Consider the following 16,490-nt stretch of genomic DNA (forward strand, 5'->3'; position numbering starts at 1 on the left):
TACACAAAGAGATGGCTCTCACCACCGGCACAGACTTACTTCCCCCACCAAGAATTTCTCTCAGCATTCTTTATGGCTTAGTTCAAGCTCACCATTCCATAAAGTTTCTAGGGACTACTCTAAACATGCACAAACTGTGTATAAAATAATTTAGTACATATACTACAACCATGTACTGTACATACCACAAAACTATGGCCAGAAACACATTCTTCTTTCTACATTTGGCATAAATGCTGCAGTGCTCATTCTGGCCAAAGAAACCAGGTGGATTACTGAAGTGTTCTGGGGCAGGCTGTCCTAGAAGACCAAGTAAACACAATCTAGTACTATGACGAGTAATAATGCTGCGTATTTTGAGGTATTATATTTTTCAACCATCTTGGTATGTCATTAAATCAAGCACATTAGAAAAATCATGATCTGTGACTGTTTTTAATTCTCAAGCCTTATGATCAGATAATTTACAAATCTGTGCTAATGATAGAGCTCCTCTACCGTAACCCTTCTGAGTTGGCAAAAGCATCATTACCAATCACACATCTACAGTAGTTCTACAGTTGTGTTTCTGAATACCTGTTTAAAAGACAATCCTGAATTATAACTTAATCTGACTTTGTAAAGAATTCACAAGCAAGTTTCCCAACCTATCATGTCACAGTGAATTTTAAAAGCATCTGATCTTAAAGATCATCTATAAAATGTGAGAGTACTAAATATTCTTTATCTGATGCTATACATAAACCACACTAAAATGCCCTTCATTAAGTAAAATGCAATATTTTAGATGGAGAATTTTAATTAATTTGGCATATTTAGGACCAAAAAGATAAAGTGGACATTGTCAGTGTATCTTCAGCCCTTGCCTTAACAGGTGAATGAACACAACTTGAAACACAGGTGAATCTTGCTGGTCTATGAGACAGTGAAGGGAGCTTCTCAATATTTAAATATATTAATATAACCAGTTATAGAAATCTAAATATAAAACCAATCTCCTATAGGGTTTGAGAAGGCATTCACCATATCCCTGAAAAGTTTAACATTCCTTATTCAAGTTTAATCATCTCTTTAGAAGGGGAAAACAGGGATAGTACTTGCTGAACCAGAATTACTATCAAAATTCAAAAAGCTGACCATATTCATTTAGCCACAAGCCAATCTTATTTAAATCAGGACAGAAATATTACATCAGCTATTCATGGTCTGAATTCTAGTGTATGAGATCAATTTAAATATGGTACACATAAAAAGTCATGAGACATTTGTTTCATAATAAATAAGGCAGTGGCCAACTATTACTCATTAGTAGCTTTTTTGAGATAAGCTATCAAGTCTGCCCTTTCTCCCTTCTTCTTAATGCCAGCGAAGATCATTTTTGTTCCAGGGATGTATTTCTTGGGATTCTCCAAATACTCCATCAGCGTCTCCTCTCCCCAGGTGATGCCTAAACAAGGAGGGATGTATTGTTAAGTATGTCACACTCCTGAAAAAGTGTTTACCAAAGGTTACATTCATGCAATTTGTGCTTATGTTAGTTAACAATGGCCCCCCTCTTACCTTTGTTCTTGTTGGCATCTGTGTAAGTGAATCCGACAGCCTGACCTGTCTTTCGCCCAAACAGACCATGGAGATTTGGCCCAGTCTTGTGCTTGCCTCCCTTTTCCACAGTATGGCACTGGGCACACTTCTGAACAAAAATCTTCTTGCCCTTCTCAACATCACCCATTTTTAAATCTAAAAATGAAAGACTCAATTAATTTTTTCTCCAAGTAAAAAAAGTGTAAACCAATGATCAACTCTAGCCACTAACTCACTGCAAACTTATGACATTATATACCAGGTTGAATTTTGTTTTACTTAACTTGCAAAAGATTCTTTAACACAAAAAAACACTATCTGGTAGAACTTCCTTACAAACACGTCTCTGTGTGTGTGTCAACTAAAAACTGGCACTTGACATCTGCCTCTATGAGCATGAAGGCACAAGCCACCGCAGCTGCTGACCTTCAACACATCCTGAAAAGTTCAGGGTAGAGATCAGGAATGAGGCACTCTGTGGTCTGGGAAAAACTGGCAAAACAGGCCTTTAGATAAATAACCCCTGGTTGGGGAACCAAGATCCCACAAGCACATGCTGGGGCCGAGAAAAAAAAAAAAAGAAATGCTGTCTCGCAGTCTCTGGTCCCCATTTTGCCCCAAATAGAACTTACAACTCTTACGTTGTGCATTTTTTTCCAGTTGACATAAGTGATGAAAGCAAATTAGGAACCTACTTCAAAACCATTTCAAAAGATGACATCAAGGTCACAAAGTCACAAATCTGAATAAGCTGAACTATGAATATATTAAACCCAAACCACCAAAATTCCAACTTTTAAGGCGGTCTAATTATTCATACTACAATTTAAAGCCACCTCTCTCTGAAGATAAGGCAAAATACATTTTTACAAAAAGGGAGATAATGGTTGATTCAGCCTGCTCAGGTCCCTCTAAATTGCCTTGCTGTGGGTGGGAGGCCAGCAGCAGGCTTTTGAGGTCTCCCCGGGAATGCCCATTCTCCAGCTCTGGGATCCCCGGGGGAGACCACGAGGTCATCCATCCAAGCCAGTTTCAAGGAGACTGTGATGAAACCTACCTCTCCGAGGTGCCTGAGCAGGTTAAGGGGGGAAGCGACAGGTGGCCAAGAAAAGTAATGACTTATTGGAAGAGCAGCAGCTTCTGCTCTCTTGGAAAGAGGACGTGAAGCGCTGCGCACCGTCCCCCGACTCCCGCCCTCACTCCGGAGGAAATCTTGTCTATGATTGCCATAGCCCCGCAGTCCCGACAACGGAGGGCCCGCGTCTCGGAAGGAACCGCGAACAAGCCGCCTCCGAGCTTTCAGGACCTTGACCGAGACCACGCCACGACCTAGTTAGGGTCCCGCCCCACCTCACGCCGTAGCCCGCCGGGCCGGGCGCAGTCCGGGGCCCCCCACTCCCTGTCCCCCACCCGGCCCCCGCTCACGGGCCTCAGTCCACACGCGCGCCCCCCACGCAGGCGCGCGCCCTCATGGCTCGGTTTCTCGCCCGCCGTGGCCTCCGCGCCCCGCGCCCACCGTTCTTTCTCCGTGTACGACTAAGCCGTTCCCGCTCCCAAGCCAAACGTCCCGCTTTCTAATCTCAAGGACACGCCGGTCCGCGTCTAAGTACGGGTGAAAATGCAACCAAACTGGCTCCGCCCTCTGCCCTCCTGACGTGAGGCCCGGCGAACTGATACGTAGTGACGTAGCCGCTCCCCATTGGCTCGGGTCTCCGGGGCTGAGTTAGGACCCTGCGCGCGCGCATGCCGGCTAGTACTGTGAGGGGAACAGCGTGAATGCCCTTCCTCTCCCGGCCTTTTCCTCCCGGCAGTTACGACAGGCCATTAGAGGTACGACACCGGGGTTGTGCCGGGAGGGGCTGACATCACCTCGGGCCTTAGGGTGCATGCGCGTGCCGACGGGGAGGGTGGAGCGGAGTCGAGGGGTGGATCGAGGGCATTAGCCTGTAAGGTAACGGGTCTCCTGCTGGTTGATGTAATGCTGTTTGAGCCGCACGTTTTGCCTGCTTAGAGGGAGACGGTCAACTTTGACAAACCTAGAGGTCTCCTGGCTATCATCCCTTCACCTGGCGACCTTTACCCAGACTCGGTCGTATTTCCGCGGCTGGCGCCAGCTGCACCCCAGAGAAATAACCCGGAACCAGGAGTTCAAGAGTTGGACACGAGCTCCTGACCTTGTGCTTGTTTTGCTTCCACCCTATGACTTTAAGTGATCTTCTTCCAAATCTCCCCTTGATGGAGCCTAGAAGACTGGGGCAGGTGCGGCAGCTGAGGCAGAGACTGGATTATAGCTCCGGTCCTTCAGCCGCCGGCTTCTTTTCTGCCAACACCTGCTTCTCGCGTTTGTGTGCAGAAAGAGCGAGGAGTGGGTGCGAACAGCCTCCAGGAAGAAACATTTTTACGTGGTTAGAGAATTCTTGGAAATCTAGAGAGAATTTGCATCCCAGCTAACCTAGGCGAAGGTCATGTTCAATTAAGCTAATGTGGTTGGCCTTTAGATAAATAACCCCTGATTGGGTAACTAATATTAGAAATTCTAATTCTAATATTAGAAATGCAGTTTTGATCACTACAACTTCCGGTAATCATACTTTTCCTCCAGAACTAGCTCCCCTTCCTGACATGCTCCGTTTTGTCAGTGGGAAATTTCTCGACTCCCTTCTCCCTCAAATTAAGCCCCCGAGTTCGAATGCATTTTCCTCCTTTCCCATATTCTGTCTAACGCTGCCGTATTCATTCAGTCAAGTGTTTACTGAATGCATATTATGTGCCAGGCACTGTCTAGAAACGTGGAGTAATCAGCGGGGACTTCTTCTCTGGTGGAGCTAACATTCTACCATCTTCCTCTCCCCTCCAGATTAAGCAATAGATACCAGGAGGTTAACCTAGATTGCCTCAGATCCCTCTTAAACCACAGTTCCTATAATTTTTGCTCCAGACCATTTATTTCCCCATATGAAGAGATTATTTTTATTGTTTTCTAACTGTGTCCCGATTTCCCATTTCCCTCTCTCTAATCTCACACACTGCTGCCACAGAAGTGTGCTATAAAACAGAGCAGAAATCACAACTTGAATATTCAAGACATTTTGTGCCTTTTGGAGGGGACCAAGATTGTGTTTAAGTGTACTACTGAAGTAGGCTCATTTGGCTAGGTACCCAAGTTTTTGAAAGACCAAACTTAACAACACTTTGCAAATTCAGCCTATACTTCTGAAGCCAAGTCCTGATATTGCCGCCCATATCCCTTAAAGGAATACTTGGTCCTTAAATAGGTAATTGTCCTATTAAAATCTTCTGTGTTTGTGGTATCAGAAGTTACTAGTCTTTGTTCAATGGACTGATGGGGAGTAACAGCATAGTGCTGGTACTGCAGGTCATGTAGAAGTAGCAATAAATCAACTGGCTTAGTGAATTGATTGACATTTCAAATTTATTCCTATGAGGGGGAGAATAGAAAACCAGAAGTTCTTAATACTTTTAACTAAGGAAATTGTGGATTAAGAGTCTTGTTATTGAAAGTAATGGGAAAATGAGGAGAAAGAGAACAAGAGCAAAAATGAACACTTGGTACATTCCTGTAGTAAAGCAGATACCATAAAATTTGTGCTTAATATCGTGTATTCAGGTTCTAAAGAGATTCATAGTGCTTACAGTGTATTCAAGATACCTGAGAGAATTAGTCGAGGAGAACAGTAATATTCTGCAAGTTGCTCTGTTTCATATTCATATATCTGTTCTCTCCACCTCCATCTTTTCCTAGAGTAGTGGCTGGTAAGAGGTATAACCCTTATAAAACAAATGCCTTAGATTTCTCCTTCCAGCAACACAATGGGTGACATATTTTTAAAAACCTTCGTGATGAGAAAAATCGAGTAAAATACCACCCCCTGAAATCAAAATATAATGAGGTTGCAAGAAAGTGAGGGAAATCTGGTTGGGGGCAGGGGTGAGGCAGGGAATAAGAACTGAAAACTGTGATAAGCATAAGCTGATTTCTAGAGCCACCTTATGGACGTTTGCTGAAGTGAAAGAGCCTTAGGCTTTAGGAGCAGCTCTGGAATAGAAGTAAAGCTTATACAAGGGAGGAGTGGGGGAGAGGGGAGGGGAAGGTTGGTTGAGACCCCTGCGTAACGCTGGAACACTTGAATCTAAAGGATAAAATATAGTCTGCTTACTGGCAAAGGGAAGAACCAAGGTAGTCTTGTCTGGCTTGGCCTTAGGTACTGGGTGGGAGGAAAAAGTATCCCCTGATAATTCATAACCACAGGTCTGCCCTCATGCAGGTTTAGGGTTTGATTTTATTTTACCTGCATGGTCTGAGGAACCTCTAGCAGAAAAATGAGCAAAGTAGTTGTGTATGGGCAGTGTATTCTGGTGTCTGGCAAAAACAAACTCAAATTTCCAGAGGAATGTCTCAGCCCAGGTCCCTTGAATTCCCACACTCTTAAGAAATGCCAAGCATGAGATGATGATGAGAAACAACAAAGAGAAAAATTACAGTCCATAGGTGTTGGAATTATTAGATATCGTTGGGGAAGTAAAAACCTTACCAACAAAGAGAGACCTCTTCACATCACTGTGGAAAGAAAGCAAACACATTTATTGTTGAATAAGCACATTATAAAATAGCTGTATATAGGTAATCCACAAGAAACTACCAAATCAGAATAAGACCTCACACAATTTATACAGCTAAGCTAATTATAATCCTTTTCTCTCATGCTATTTTTAGCTAGCATATAACATGAGGCTTTGGGATCAGTAGTACCCTATTTTCCATTTGGCAGCACGACTATCACTTATTATTTGGATTAATAGTAACTTGTTTTCCATAGGAGGATTTGACATCACAGTTTGTGGCCAGATCCTTCTTAGTTAAGTTTTTATTTTTTCACATTCCTTCACCCTAAGTTCACTTGGGATTTGTGGTAGCCATTTGTTTAATTAGTTGTCCTCATCTAAAAGAAAAATAAAACTTTTATTTTCCTGAGAAACAAATGGTTACACCTACATTAAGCTCCCAAGGTGAAGCTGTATCTGCCTAGGTGTTTACATTTCAAAACAGTTGAAGCCCAGGCCTTCAGAGAGACTTATTTATATTCCAAAAGGTTAGAGTGAGAATTTAGGCTCTTTAGAGTTTCCTAGGAAACACTCTTAGAAGGAGGGAGAGAGCAGAAATTGTTTCTTTGTCCTTTATAAACAGAAAAAATAATTTTTATTTATCTTTACAACGTATAGTATGAAATGACATTGAAAACATTTAGATAAACAAAAACTTGCAACAAACAAGGGACTATCAAAAATAATGTGGCAGATTTTAAAAAGAGCCAAAGATAATTTCGGTAAATGAAAGTTATAATCATTGAAATAAACTTAATATAGTATGATAAGCTTTATAGAAAATTCAAGGACAAGCAAATCTAAGCCATAGCTACAACTAAAGGAAATGATAAACACAAATACATACTGTAATTCTGAGAGGGCAGGCCAGGGAATGGAATGAGGAGGAGCATATAGGTAGATAGAGGTTTTTGATAATATTTGAGTGATTGGATTATAGATTAATTGGTTTTTAAAAAATATAAAATAAGTAAATATGGCCAGCCATCCCACATTTAAAAACTCAAAAGAATGGGCCACAAAGCACATTTTAAAAACAGTTTTTAAAAAGACACAAATGAAAGAAATAATGAACTGGAAGGTAGATATAAAGAAATTACTAAAGGTAATATAGAAAACAAATGGTAGACTATAGAAAAGAGAAATTAGAGAAGTTAAGACATAGGAAAGATAGAACAAGGAGGTCTATTTAGAGTTCCAGAACAATAAAATGGAGAAAATTGGGGAGACGCCTATGTTTGACAATATAGTGTCTGAGAATTTTCCAAAACTGATGTAAGACACGAGTCTCAGATTCAGGAAGCACATGAATGCAAGCAGGATAAACAAAATCAACATTAAGACACATATTGGTGGAACATCAGAACCCTCAAGACAAGGAGAAGTGTTTAAAATGATCAGGTATAGAGACTTCCCTGGGGGTCCAGTGGTTAAGACTCTGTGCTTCCACTGCAGGGGGCACAGGTTTGATCTCTGGTCAGGGAATTAAGATCCCACATGCGGTGTGGCCAAAAAAAAAAAAAATCAGTTGTAAAATATTATGTACTTAAAAAATCGCAAATAGACGTATAACAGGTTTCTCAATGGCAACAACGAAAACCAGAAGTCAGTAGAGTAGCTGAATAGTAAAGTAAAACAGTAGAGTAAAAAATAGAAGTCCTTAACATCTCAACTGATTGAAAAAATAGGTGTAAAGCCAGAATTATGTATCTAGCTAAACTTTTATTCAAGAATGAAGGCAAAAAATATTTACAGAAAAGCAAAGTGAGAGTTTATCACCAACAGTTTCTTACTAGAGAAACCTCTAAAGAATGTACTTCAAAAAAGGTAGAAAATTATCCCAAAGGAAGCCTGAAATTCAAGAAGGAAGGGTGAAAAAAGTAAATACGTGGGATCTTCCCTGGTGGCGCAGTGGTTGAGAGTCCGCCTGCCAATGCAGGGGACACGGGTTCGTGCCCGATCCGGGAGGATCCCACATGCCGTGGAGTGGCTGGACCCGTGAGCCATGGCCGCTAAGCCTGTGCGTCCGGAGCCTGTGCTCCGCAATGGGAGGGGCCACAGCAGTGAAAGGCCCGCGTACCGCAAAAAAATAAATAAATAAAAATAAAGTAAATACGTGGATAAATCTAATGAAAACATTAACTGTATAAAAAATAAAAATGTCTAATTTGGAAAGTAAAAGCCAAAGTAGTTAAAATATTCACTGTAACATTTAAGATGGGAGAGTATGATCAGAGTTTAGTTTTTTGTTTAAACAAGATGTTGGGGGTAGGAGTTTATTAATTAATTTATTTATTTTTGCTATGTTGGGTCTTCGTTTCTGTGGGAGGGCTTTCTCTAGTTGTGGCAAGCAGGGGCCATTCTTCATCGCGGTGCGTGGGCCTCTCACTATGGCAGCCTCTCTTGTTGCGGAGCACAGGCTCCAGACACGCAGGCTCAGTAGTTGTGGCTCACGGGCCTAGTTGCTCCACGGCATGTGGGATCCTCCCAGACCAGGGGTCGAACCCGTGTCCCCTGCATTAGCAGGCAGATTCTCAACTACTGCGCCACCAGGGAAGCCCCCAGAGTTTAGTTTTAAGTTCAATATATTGTTCTTGAAGCAGTCATGTTAAAACTTTAAGCATAACCACTAAATGGATAGGAATAGAGTGTATAACTTCTGAAACACTTAAAGGTAAAATGGAATTTAAAAATTTACCCAATCCTGAAGATGTTAGGGAAGGAGAAAAATAAACAGAATGTCAAAAGTTCTGCTTCCAGGAACAACAGAGTAGTTAATGCAGATGAACTCTTTGCTGAAGACAATTTGAAAAGCTGGGTGTTTTAGTTATCTACTGCATAACAAGTCACCCTAAAACTCAGCAGCTTAAAACACAAACATATTTATCATCTAACAGTTTCTGTGGGCCAGGAATCTGGAAGCAACTCAGCTGTGTTCCGATTCTGGCTCAGGGTCTCAGGAGTTTGTAGTCACAAACTGTTGGACAGAGAGCTCAAATAAGACTGGAGAATCCAATTCCAAGCTCATTTGTATGGTTGTCAGGCTTTAGTTCCTTGTCGGCTCTTGGCTGAAGGCCTCTGGATGGGACTGCTTACACTGTAGAAGCTTGCTTCCCCCAGACTGAGAGATAGAGAACCCAAGACAGAGGCCAGTCTTTTATAACCTTTTATAATCTTATGATATACCATCACTTCTACCATTGGTCACAGAGACTAACGCTGGTACAATGTAGGAGGGGCCTTCCCAAGTGTGTAAATACTATGATGCAGAGATCACTGGGCACACTAGGTGATAACAGCCACATGCTTATTTATCTATAGATATCTAGGTATCTACCTGTATCTCTATAATATCAATTCAGCTCTTGCAGAGGTTATGGAACCTGGTACCTGGTAAACAACTCTTGCATTAGGTCAGCATTTCAAAGGGCTGCACCCTGGGTGTGAGGGTGAACTGGAAGGAAAACAGTTCATACAAGGTTTGTAGCCTGACTTCTTTTCTGGTTAGCCAAGGGAAACCTAAAATTTTGAATATGGAGTAAGGAATTCTGTTGCCTTCAGCCACCTGGCAAAACCAAATGAAAATTCTCTCTGGAAGAAGATAAAATCAGACTAGATCTCAAATTATTTCTACAATAAAGTTTTAAGATAAAGTGCTCAGCAAAGAAAGAAAGATAACTAGATACACAATATGAGTGAGAACCAGCAGAAGCAAGGAAGAGATCATAAGGACTCCAGATTTTGGAATTATCAGGCAGACTATAAAACATTTGTTTATTATGTTCTAGAGATAAAAGCCAGGCTTGAAAATTTTAGAAGGGAACTGGAAAGTATATTTTCAAAAAATATGACATAACAAATGTGAAAAAGAATCAAATAGAAATTTTGGAACTGATAGAAAACAGAAGAGAATACAAGATTAAAAAATAATACAAAAAAAAAGAAAAAAAATTAGGAGGATATGGTGATAATGTATAATGTACTTTTCATGGGGTCCTAGAAGGAGAGAAGAGAGAATGGGGTAGAAGCAATATTTGAAAGATATAAGTCCAGAGATTCAAGAAACCCTGTGTTTCCCAAATCTGTAAAAAACCAAAGACAAAGATAATACAGCAAAATGAGAAAAACACATTCGAAGACCTTTTAGACAGTTAAGTTTTCTACAGCAACAATAGAAGCCAGAAGACAGTATATGGATAGCTTCAACGTACTGAAATAAAATAACTGTCAAGTTAAATTCTTTATCTGACAAACATATCTCTTAAGAATGAAAGAAAAATAAAGACATTTCAAACAAAAACTGAGCTTGCTACCAGCATACCCACACTGAAGGAAATTCTGAAAGGTGTTCTTTAGACAAAAGGAGAATGATTCCAGATTGAGAGATCAGAGACGAAGTTAGACATTAACTCATTTTTTTAAAATACGTGATCGTATTGGCATTTTATTTTATTTATTTATTTATTTATTTATTTAAATTTATTTATTTATTTATTGGCTGCATTGGGTCTTCGTTGCTGCGCGTGGGCTTTCTCTAGTGCAGGGAGTGGGGGCTACTCTTTGTTGTGGTGCACGGGTTTCTCATTGCAGTGGCTTCTCTTGTTTTGGAGCACAAGCTCTAAGTGCGTGGGCTTCAGTAGTTGTGGCATGCGGGCTCAGTAGTTGTGGCTTGCAGGCTCTAGAGCGCAGGCTCAGTAGTTGTGATGCACGGGCTTAGTTGCTCCGTGGCATGTAGGATCTTCCTGGACCAGGGCTCGAACCCATGTCCCCTGTATTGGCAGGTGGATTCTTAACCACTGCACCACCAGGGAAGTCCCGAGATTAACTCATTATTGACCAGGGGATTTTTGCAGAAACTAATGCCCATGACCGGTGATTTTTATTTTGGCTGGCTAAAAATTAATTCTGTTATTTCACTATCACTTTGCAGGTTATTTACATTCAATAGTTACACCTGACACACCTGTAAAGTCTTCTAATTTTCATGAAATGTTGTCTTCAATCCACTCTTCTGTAGAAGCAAAGGAGCAATCTCCAGCACCGTGAGTTTCATTTTCACTTTCCACATCAGAACCAATCACTAAGGTTTTTTGTCTTTTTCTTGGCCTAATATTCACATTGTCAGAATCAGAACTATATTCTGAAGAACTATCATCTTCTGAGACATTAGTATATATGTTGCTGAGACAATTAGAGAAGGTATCTGCATAAAATTCACTGAAAAATTCTTCACTCAAAATTTTGTGATGCTTCATTTTTGAAAAATTTACTTTTATAATATACACAAGGTTGGAACAAAAACCTAATGGAGCAAAATGTGAATGATAACGACAATCACAAGTTGTATAATGAACCCTTGATAAATGTTAAGCTCTAACAACTTTGCATGGTGATGTTAATTGTGTCACTCTCTAAAAATGTATTAATATGTCTCCAGTCAATCATGTGTTTAAGAGCAATAAAATAGGTAAATATGTGGTTGAATCCAAATGAACACTGGTCAAATAGTAATGTCCTTTGTAGTTGAAATATATACATGACAGCCATAGTATATAAGTCAATAGAAAAGTAAATAAAATTGAAATATTCTAAGATCCTTGAATTATCCAGGAAGAGGGTATATTTTCTTTCTTTCTTTCTTTTTTTTTTTGGCCATGCAGCTTGTGGGATCTCTGTTCCCTGACCAGGGATCAAAGCCGGGCCCCTGGCAATGAGAGTGATGAGTCCTAACCACTGGACTGCCAGGGAATTCCCTATTTTCGAGGGAAACTAATAAGGTAATATATCATATTAAAATAGTATATTTTCAAAGTAATGGGAAAAACAAAATGGTGTTTAATTTTTTAAAAAAATACAAGAAAAAAGAGAAAAACAACTTAAACAGGCAGAAAAAAAAACACCACATTGTAAGATGGTAGAGTAAAACCCAATTAGATCAGTTGTTATATTAAATGAAGTTAATTCTGTAGTTTTTTGTTGTTGTTGTTTTGTTTTGTTTTGCTTTTTTAAAAAAATCTTGGCCAGGCCACACAGCTTGCAGGATCTCAGTTCTCTGACCAGGGATTGAACCCGGGCCATGGCAGTGAAAGCGCCAAATCCCAACCACTAGACCACCAGGGAACTCCCTAAATTCTGTAGTTTTATTTTTTTTTAAGCATTTATTTATTTATTTATTTATTTACGGCTGCATTGGGTCTTTGTTGATACTCACAGGCTTTCTCTAGTTGTGTCGGGTGGGGGCTACTCTTTGTTGCGGTGCGCAGGCTTCTCATTGTGGTGGCTTCTCTTGTGGAGCACGGGCTCTAGGTGCACAGGCTTCAGTAGTTGTGGCACGGGGGCTCAGCATTTGTGGCTCACGGGCTCCAGAGTGCAGGCTTGGTAGTTGTGGCGCACAGGTTTAGTTGCTCCGCGGCATGTGGGATCTTCCCAGACTAGGGGTCGAACCCGTGTCCCCTGCATTGGCAGGTGGATTCTTAACAACTGTGCCACCAGGGAAGCCCTCACAAATTTATTTTTTAACCTTATAATTTATTGAGCTGTAATTCACATTCCATACAATTTAAATTGTATAATTCAGTGATTTTTAATATAGTCAGAGATATGAGTAATCACCACAACAGTCAGTTTCAGAACATTTTTATCACATCAAGGAGAAAACCCCATATATTTAATTATTACTCCTCTGCCCCTCTATCCCCCCATTCATATCACCCCAATCCCCCAGCCCTAAGCAACCATTAATCTATTTTCTGTCTCTATAGCTTACTAAATCCTGGATTTTTGTATCAGTGGAATCATGTAGTATGTGGTCTTTTGTGGCTTCTTTCACTTAGTATAATGTTTTTAAGGTTCCTTCATGTGGTAGCATATATTAGAACTTCATTCCTTTTTATGGCCAAATATTCCATTGTACTGATATACCACAATTTGTTTATCCATTCATCCATTAAATGATATCTGGGTTGTTTCCAATTGGGACTATTACAAATAAAGCTACTGTGAATATTCATGTACAGGTTTTGGTGTGAACATAGTCTTCATTTCTTTGGGATAAATGTCCATCAGTACAATTTATGGATCATATGGAAGTTGCATGTTTAGTTTTTAGGAAATTGGCAAACTATTTTCCAGCACTTGCTAGCAATGTTTGAATGATTCAGTTTCTCCATATCCTCACCAGCCCTTGGTGTTTTCACTATTTATTTTCGCCATTCTGATAGATGTGTCATGATATCTCATCGTGGTTTTAATTTGCATTTCTCTAATGGTTAATGAATGATGTTGAATGTCTTCTCTTATGATTATTTGCCATTTGTATCCTCTTTGGTGAAATGTTTCTTTATGTCTTTTACCCATTTTCTAATGGGATTGTTTGTTATTTTACTGTTGAATGTTTAGAGTTCTTTATAAATTGCAGATGTTAGTCCTTTGTTATATATATGGCTTGCAAAATATTTTCTCCCAGTCTATAGCATATCTTTTCATCCTTTCACCAGCCAAAGTTTTAAATTTTGATGAAGTTCAATTTGTCAGTTTTTTCTTTTATCGATCATGTTTTTTGTGTCAAGTCTAAGAACTCAAGCCTGAATGAAACACAGACATATGTTCTCAGTAAGGTACATCACAGACTTCCTGCACTTAGGAACAGTGCACATGCACTATCTTGGGCCATTTTACACAGCAAAATCACCAACAAAAGGCACAAAATGTGAAAAACGTGGCATGAAATAGACTGCAAAAAGGACACATGTTTACAATATGAGAGCTGAGACAAGAAGGGAGAGAGCATTGCCTTGTTCAACCTTAGCTGGGAACTCTTTCTCCTGGAGAGTTGATGTCTGTCAGTTTTCTGGTAGCCTAGCGGGGAAGGGAGCTGCACCTCTCAGCTCTCAGGAGTCACTGTGCTGGTTGTCCTCTTTTTGCCTCTATAGATCCATTTCCCCCTTCTTTGCCTTAGGACATTGTTATCTAAGGACTGCATCACCTGGGTCCCCTTGCTCTCTGACTTCTGGTTGGATTTGGCTAGTGGGAGGCACTGTAACAGTGGGCCCTTCCCCTTTTCCTGAAGGGATGGGAGTGGTCTTGCAATCGCTAGTTCCTGGGAACCTCATTGGAGGCTCCCTTAACTCTGCCCACATCTTGTAAAGAGTCCTTTCGCTAAACTCCCCTCAGTGAAATCCTTTGAGGGTCTGTTTCCTGCTGGGATCCTGACTGATACAAATACTTACTCCCCTGTTTTCAGAACAGTATCCAGTCCTCAGCTATGCCTGGTGTTCTCCACACCAGGAATACTCTTTTTTACCTTTCTTTGGAAAATAATCCCTCCAGACTTCTATCAGGGTGGGCAGTTGTCTAGCACTGGGGAATGGGGTGGGGTGGGGCAGGGAGAGATTCTAAGAATCAATTGTGTTTTAGCTTTCACCCAATCTTCCTTAATTTAGCAACCCTCCATCCCCGCCCTACGCCCTGCCTTTACTCCCAGACACGGTCACTCCTGGGACTGAGTTCCAGAGCCTTTTGAGGATTCTGCTGTATAAACTGGGCTGTTTTGCCCACTGCCGGTATAGGGTTCTGGTGGCTTTAGCCAGCAAGGATCTGTCTTTCATCATCTCTTTTCTAAAATGTTCCTAGTGTCCCAGCTCTGCCCCCCCAACTGACCTGGCTAGTTTATGCTTTGGATAAAACAAAACCAAAATACAGTAAAAACAAAAAACAAACAAACAAAAAACAAAGCTAAAAGACTTTCCTGTAGTTTTAATGTGCTCTTTAGAGTGAGTGAAATTAGACGCATGGAGTCAATCTATCTTAATCCGGAAGCCTCCATAAAGATTTTTCAAAATTGAGTTTGTGATGAGCAAGACTTGGAGTGTAGATATTCTCTGCCACCAAATGAGGCCAGATCCATTAGCTTTAACAACCAGCAGAGTTAGGAGGAGAGCTGACATCCTCTTATGAGAGTTGAGGAGGATGTCTAAGACAGATGTCTGAAGAGAGGGTTGCATCACTTCTGCATAGAGGCGGATGGAGTGAATACCCATAGTCAGAATGCAGTTCTGCAACCCTGTGCCCCAGTGCAACCCAGGGAAAAATGTTCAGTTAAAATTCCAAATTCCTATACTGCAGAGTTGCATCTTCCAAAGTTTTTTCTTTGGGAGTCTAGTCTGATGATATGCTCTGTGATAAAAGGATCAGATTAGTTTGAGAAATGTGCACTCTATCCCCCTCACTTTAGACATTCGCAAATATGTTTACATGTTAAAGGCTATGGAGAATCCTGTGATTAAGTCATGTGGTTGGCTTTCTTGCCCCCAGTTTTCCCCAATGTTATTTTATCATGTAACTTTTTGCTTTCTACAATACCTAATATAACTAGTGCTATAGAATAAAATTTGGAAAAAATTCCATAATTTTAGCCGAGAATAGTTGTAAAGAGGGTGTAACCAAACGACATGTTGGTCATGAAACAAAACCAAAAATTTAGAAAAAATCTCAACAAAACACTCATAGAAATTCCTCATGAACTTTCCATGGTAAACTGTGTCTAAAATGTACCTCTTGGCATAGTAAATGAGTTGACTCACATTTAGGGGTTAACTAAACCCTTGGTGGACACTTTCTAAAAATCATGATATTTAGAGACTTCCCTGGCAATCCAGTGGTTAAGACTCCGCGCTTCCACTGCAGGTGGCACGGGTTCCATCCCTGGTCAGGGAACTAAGATCCCGCATGCTGCGTGGTGTGGCCAAAAATTAAAAAAAAAAAATCGTGATATTTGGCTTTAGAATAATTGATATCAAGCCATCTGCTATGGTCTGAATGTTTGTGTCCCACCTAATTTATATATTGAAATCCTAACCCCCAAGATTATTATTAGGAGGTAGGGGTCTTTGGGAGGTGATTAGTTCCTGGAGGCAGAGCCCTCATGAATGGGATTAGTGGCATTATAAAAGAGGCCCAGAGAGATCCCTTGCCCCTTCTACCACGTGAGGTTGTGGTGAGAATACACCTGTCAGTGAGGAAGTAGGCCCTCACCAGACACCAAATCTGTCAGTGCTATGACCTGGACTTCCCCACCTCCAGAACTGTGAGAATAATGTTTGTTGTTTATAAGCCACCTGGTTTATGGTATTTCATCATAGCAGCCCAAACAGACTAAGACACCATCCTTTCTTGCCACAGAGTTCATCAGTGACTAATTAAAGAGCCATTGCTACGTCTTCACAATGAAATCATTTTTTCTTCATAAAAGAAATGGTTATGTTTCTATATCAGAAGGTTAAAGGAAA

At 40.6% G+C, this 16,490-nt stretch overlaps 1 protein-coding gene and 1 long non-coding RNA gene across 5 annotated transcripts in view; one reads left to right on the forward strand and one right to left on the reverse strand.

Annotated features, from left to right (window-relative positions):
- Window positions 1-1,038: 1,038 nt before the first annotated feature.
- LOC132496172 (cytochrome c) lies at window positions 1,039-3,230 on the reverse strand. 3 transcript variants are annotated; one of them, XM_060108403.1, is made up of 3 exons: window positions 3,011-3,230; window positions 1,561-1,737; window positions 1,039-1,447 (listed from the first exon to the last, which is right to left on the reverse strand). In XM_060108403.1, the coding sequence occupies exons 2-3, from the start codon at window positions 1,727-1,729 to the stop codon at window positions 1,299-1,301; spliced, it is 318 nt and encodes a 105-aa protein (XP_059964386.1). In that variant the 5' UTR covers window positions 1,730-1,737; window positions 3,011-3,230; the 3' UTR covers window positions 1,039-1,298. The 3 variants fall into 3 exon arrangements, with proteins under 3 accessions (XP_059964386.1, XP_059964387.1, XP_059964385.1); XM_060108404.1 differs by having other exon boundaries at window positions 3,007-3,230; XM_060108402.1 differs by lacking the exon at window positions 3,011-3,230 and adding an exon at window positions 2,639-2,937.
- A 113-nt stretch (window positions 3,231-3,343) lies between these two features.
- The window catches only part of LOC132496244 (uncharacterized), an 84,995-nt gene continuing 71,848 nt past the window's right edge, over window positions 3,344-16,490 (forward strand). Inside the window, exons 1-3 of one of the 2 annotated variants that reach the window (XR_009533381.1) lie at window positions 3,344-3,411; window positions 11,135-11,246; window positions 11,865-11,981. This is a non-coding gene — a long non-coding RNA (uncharacterized LOC132496244). The remainder of the gene's footprint in view (window positions 3,412-11,134; window positions 11,247-11,864; window positions 11,982-16,490) is intronic. The other variant, XR_009533382.1, reaches the window with a different exon arrangement.

This window comes from Mesoplodon densirostris, chromosome 9 (genome assembly GCF_025265405.1).
Source record: "Mesoplodon densirostris isolate mMesDen1 chromosome 9, mMesDen1 primary haplotype, whole genome shotgun sequence".
In the NCBI taxonomy this organism is placed as follows: domain Eukaryota; kingdom Metazoa; phylum Chordata; class Mammalia; order Artiodactyla; family Ziphiidae; genus Mesoplodon; species Mesoplodon densirostris.

What these genes read in the sequence shown, in the direction of transcription:
- LOC132496172 (XM_060108403.1), bottom strand. Translation starts at nt 1,729, where the DNA reads ATGGGTGATGTTGAGAAGGGCAAGAAGATTTTTGTTCAGAAGTGTGCC. An exon ending in AGATGCCAACAAGAACAAAG is followed by an intron (nt 1,448 to 1,560) that starts GTAAGAGGGGGG and finishes CTCCTTGTTTAG; the next exon opens with GCATCACCTGGGGAGAGGAG.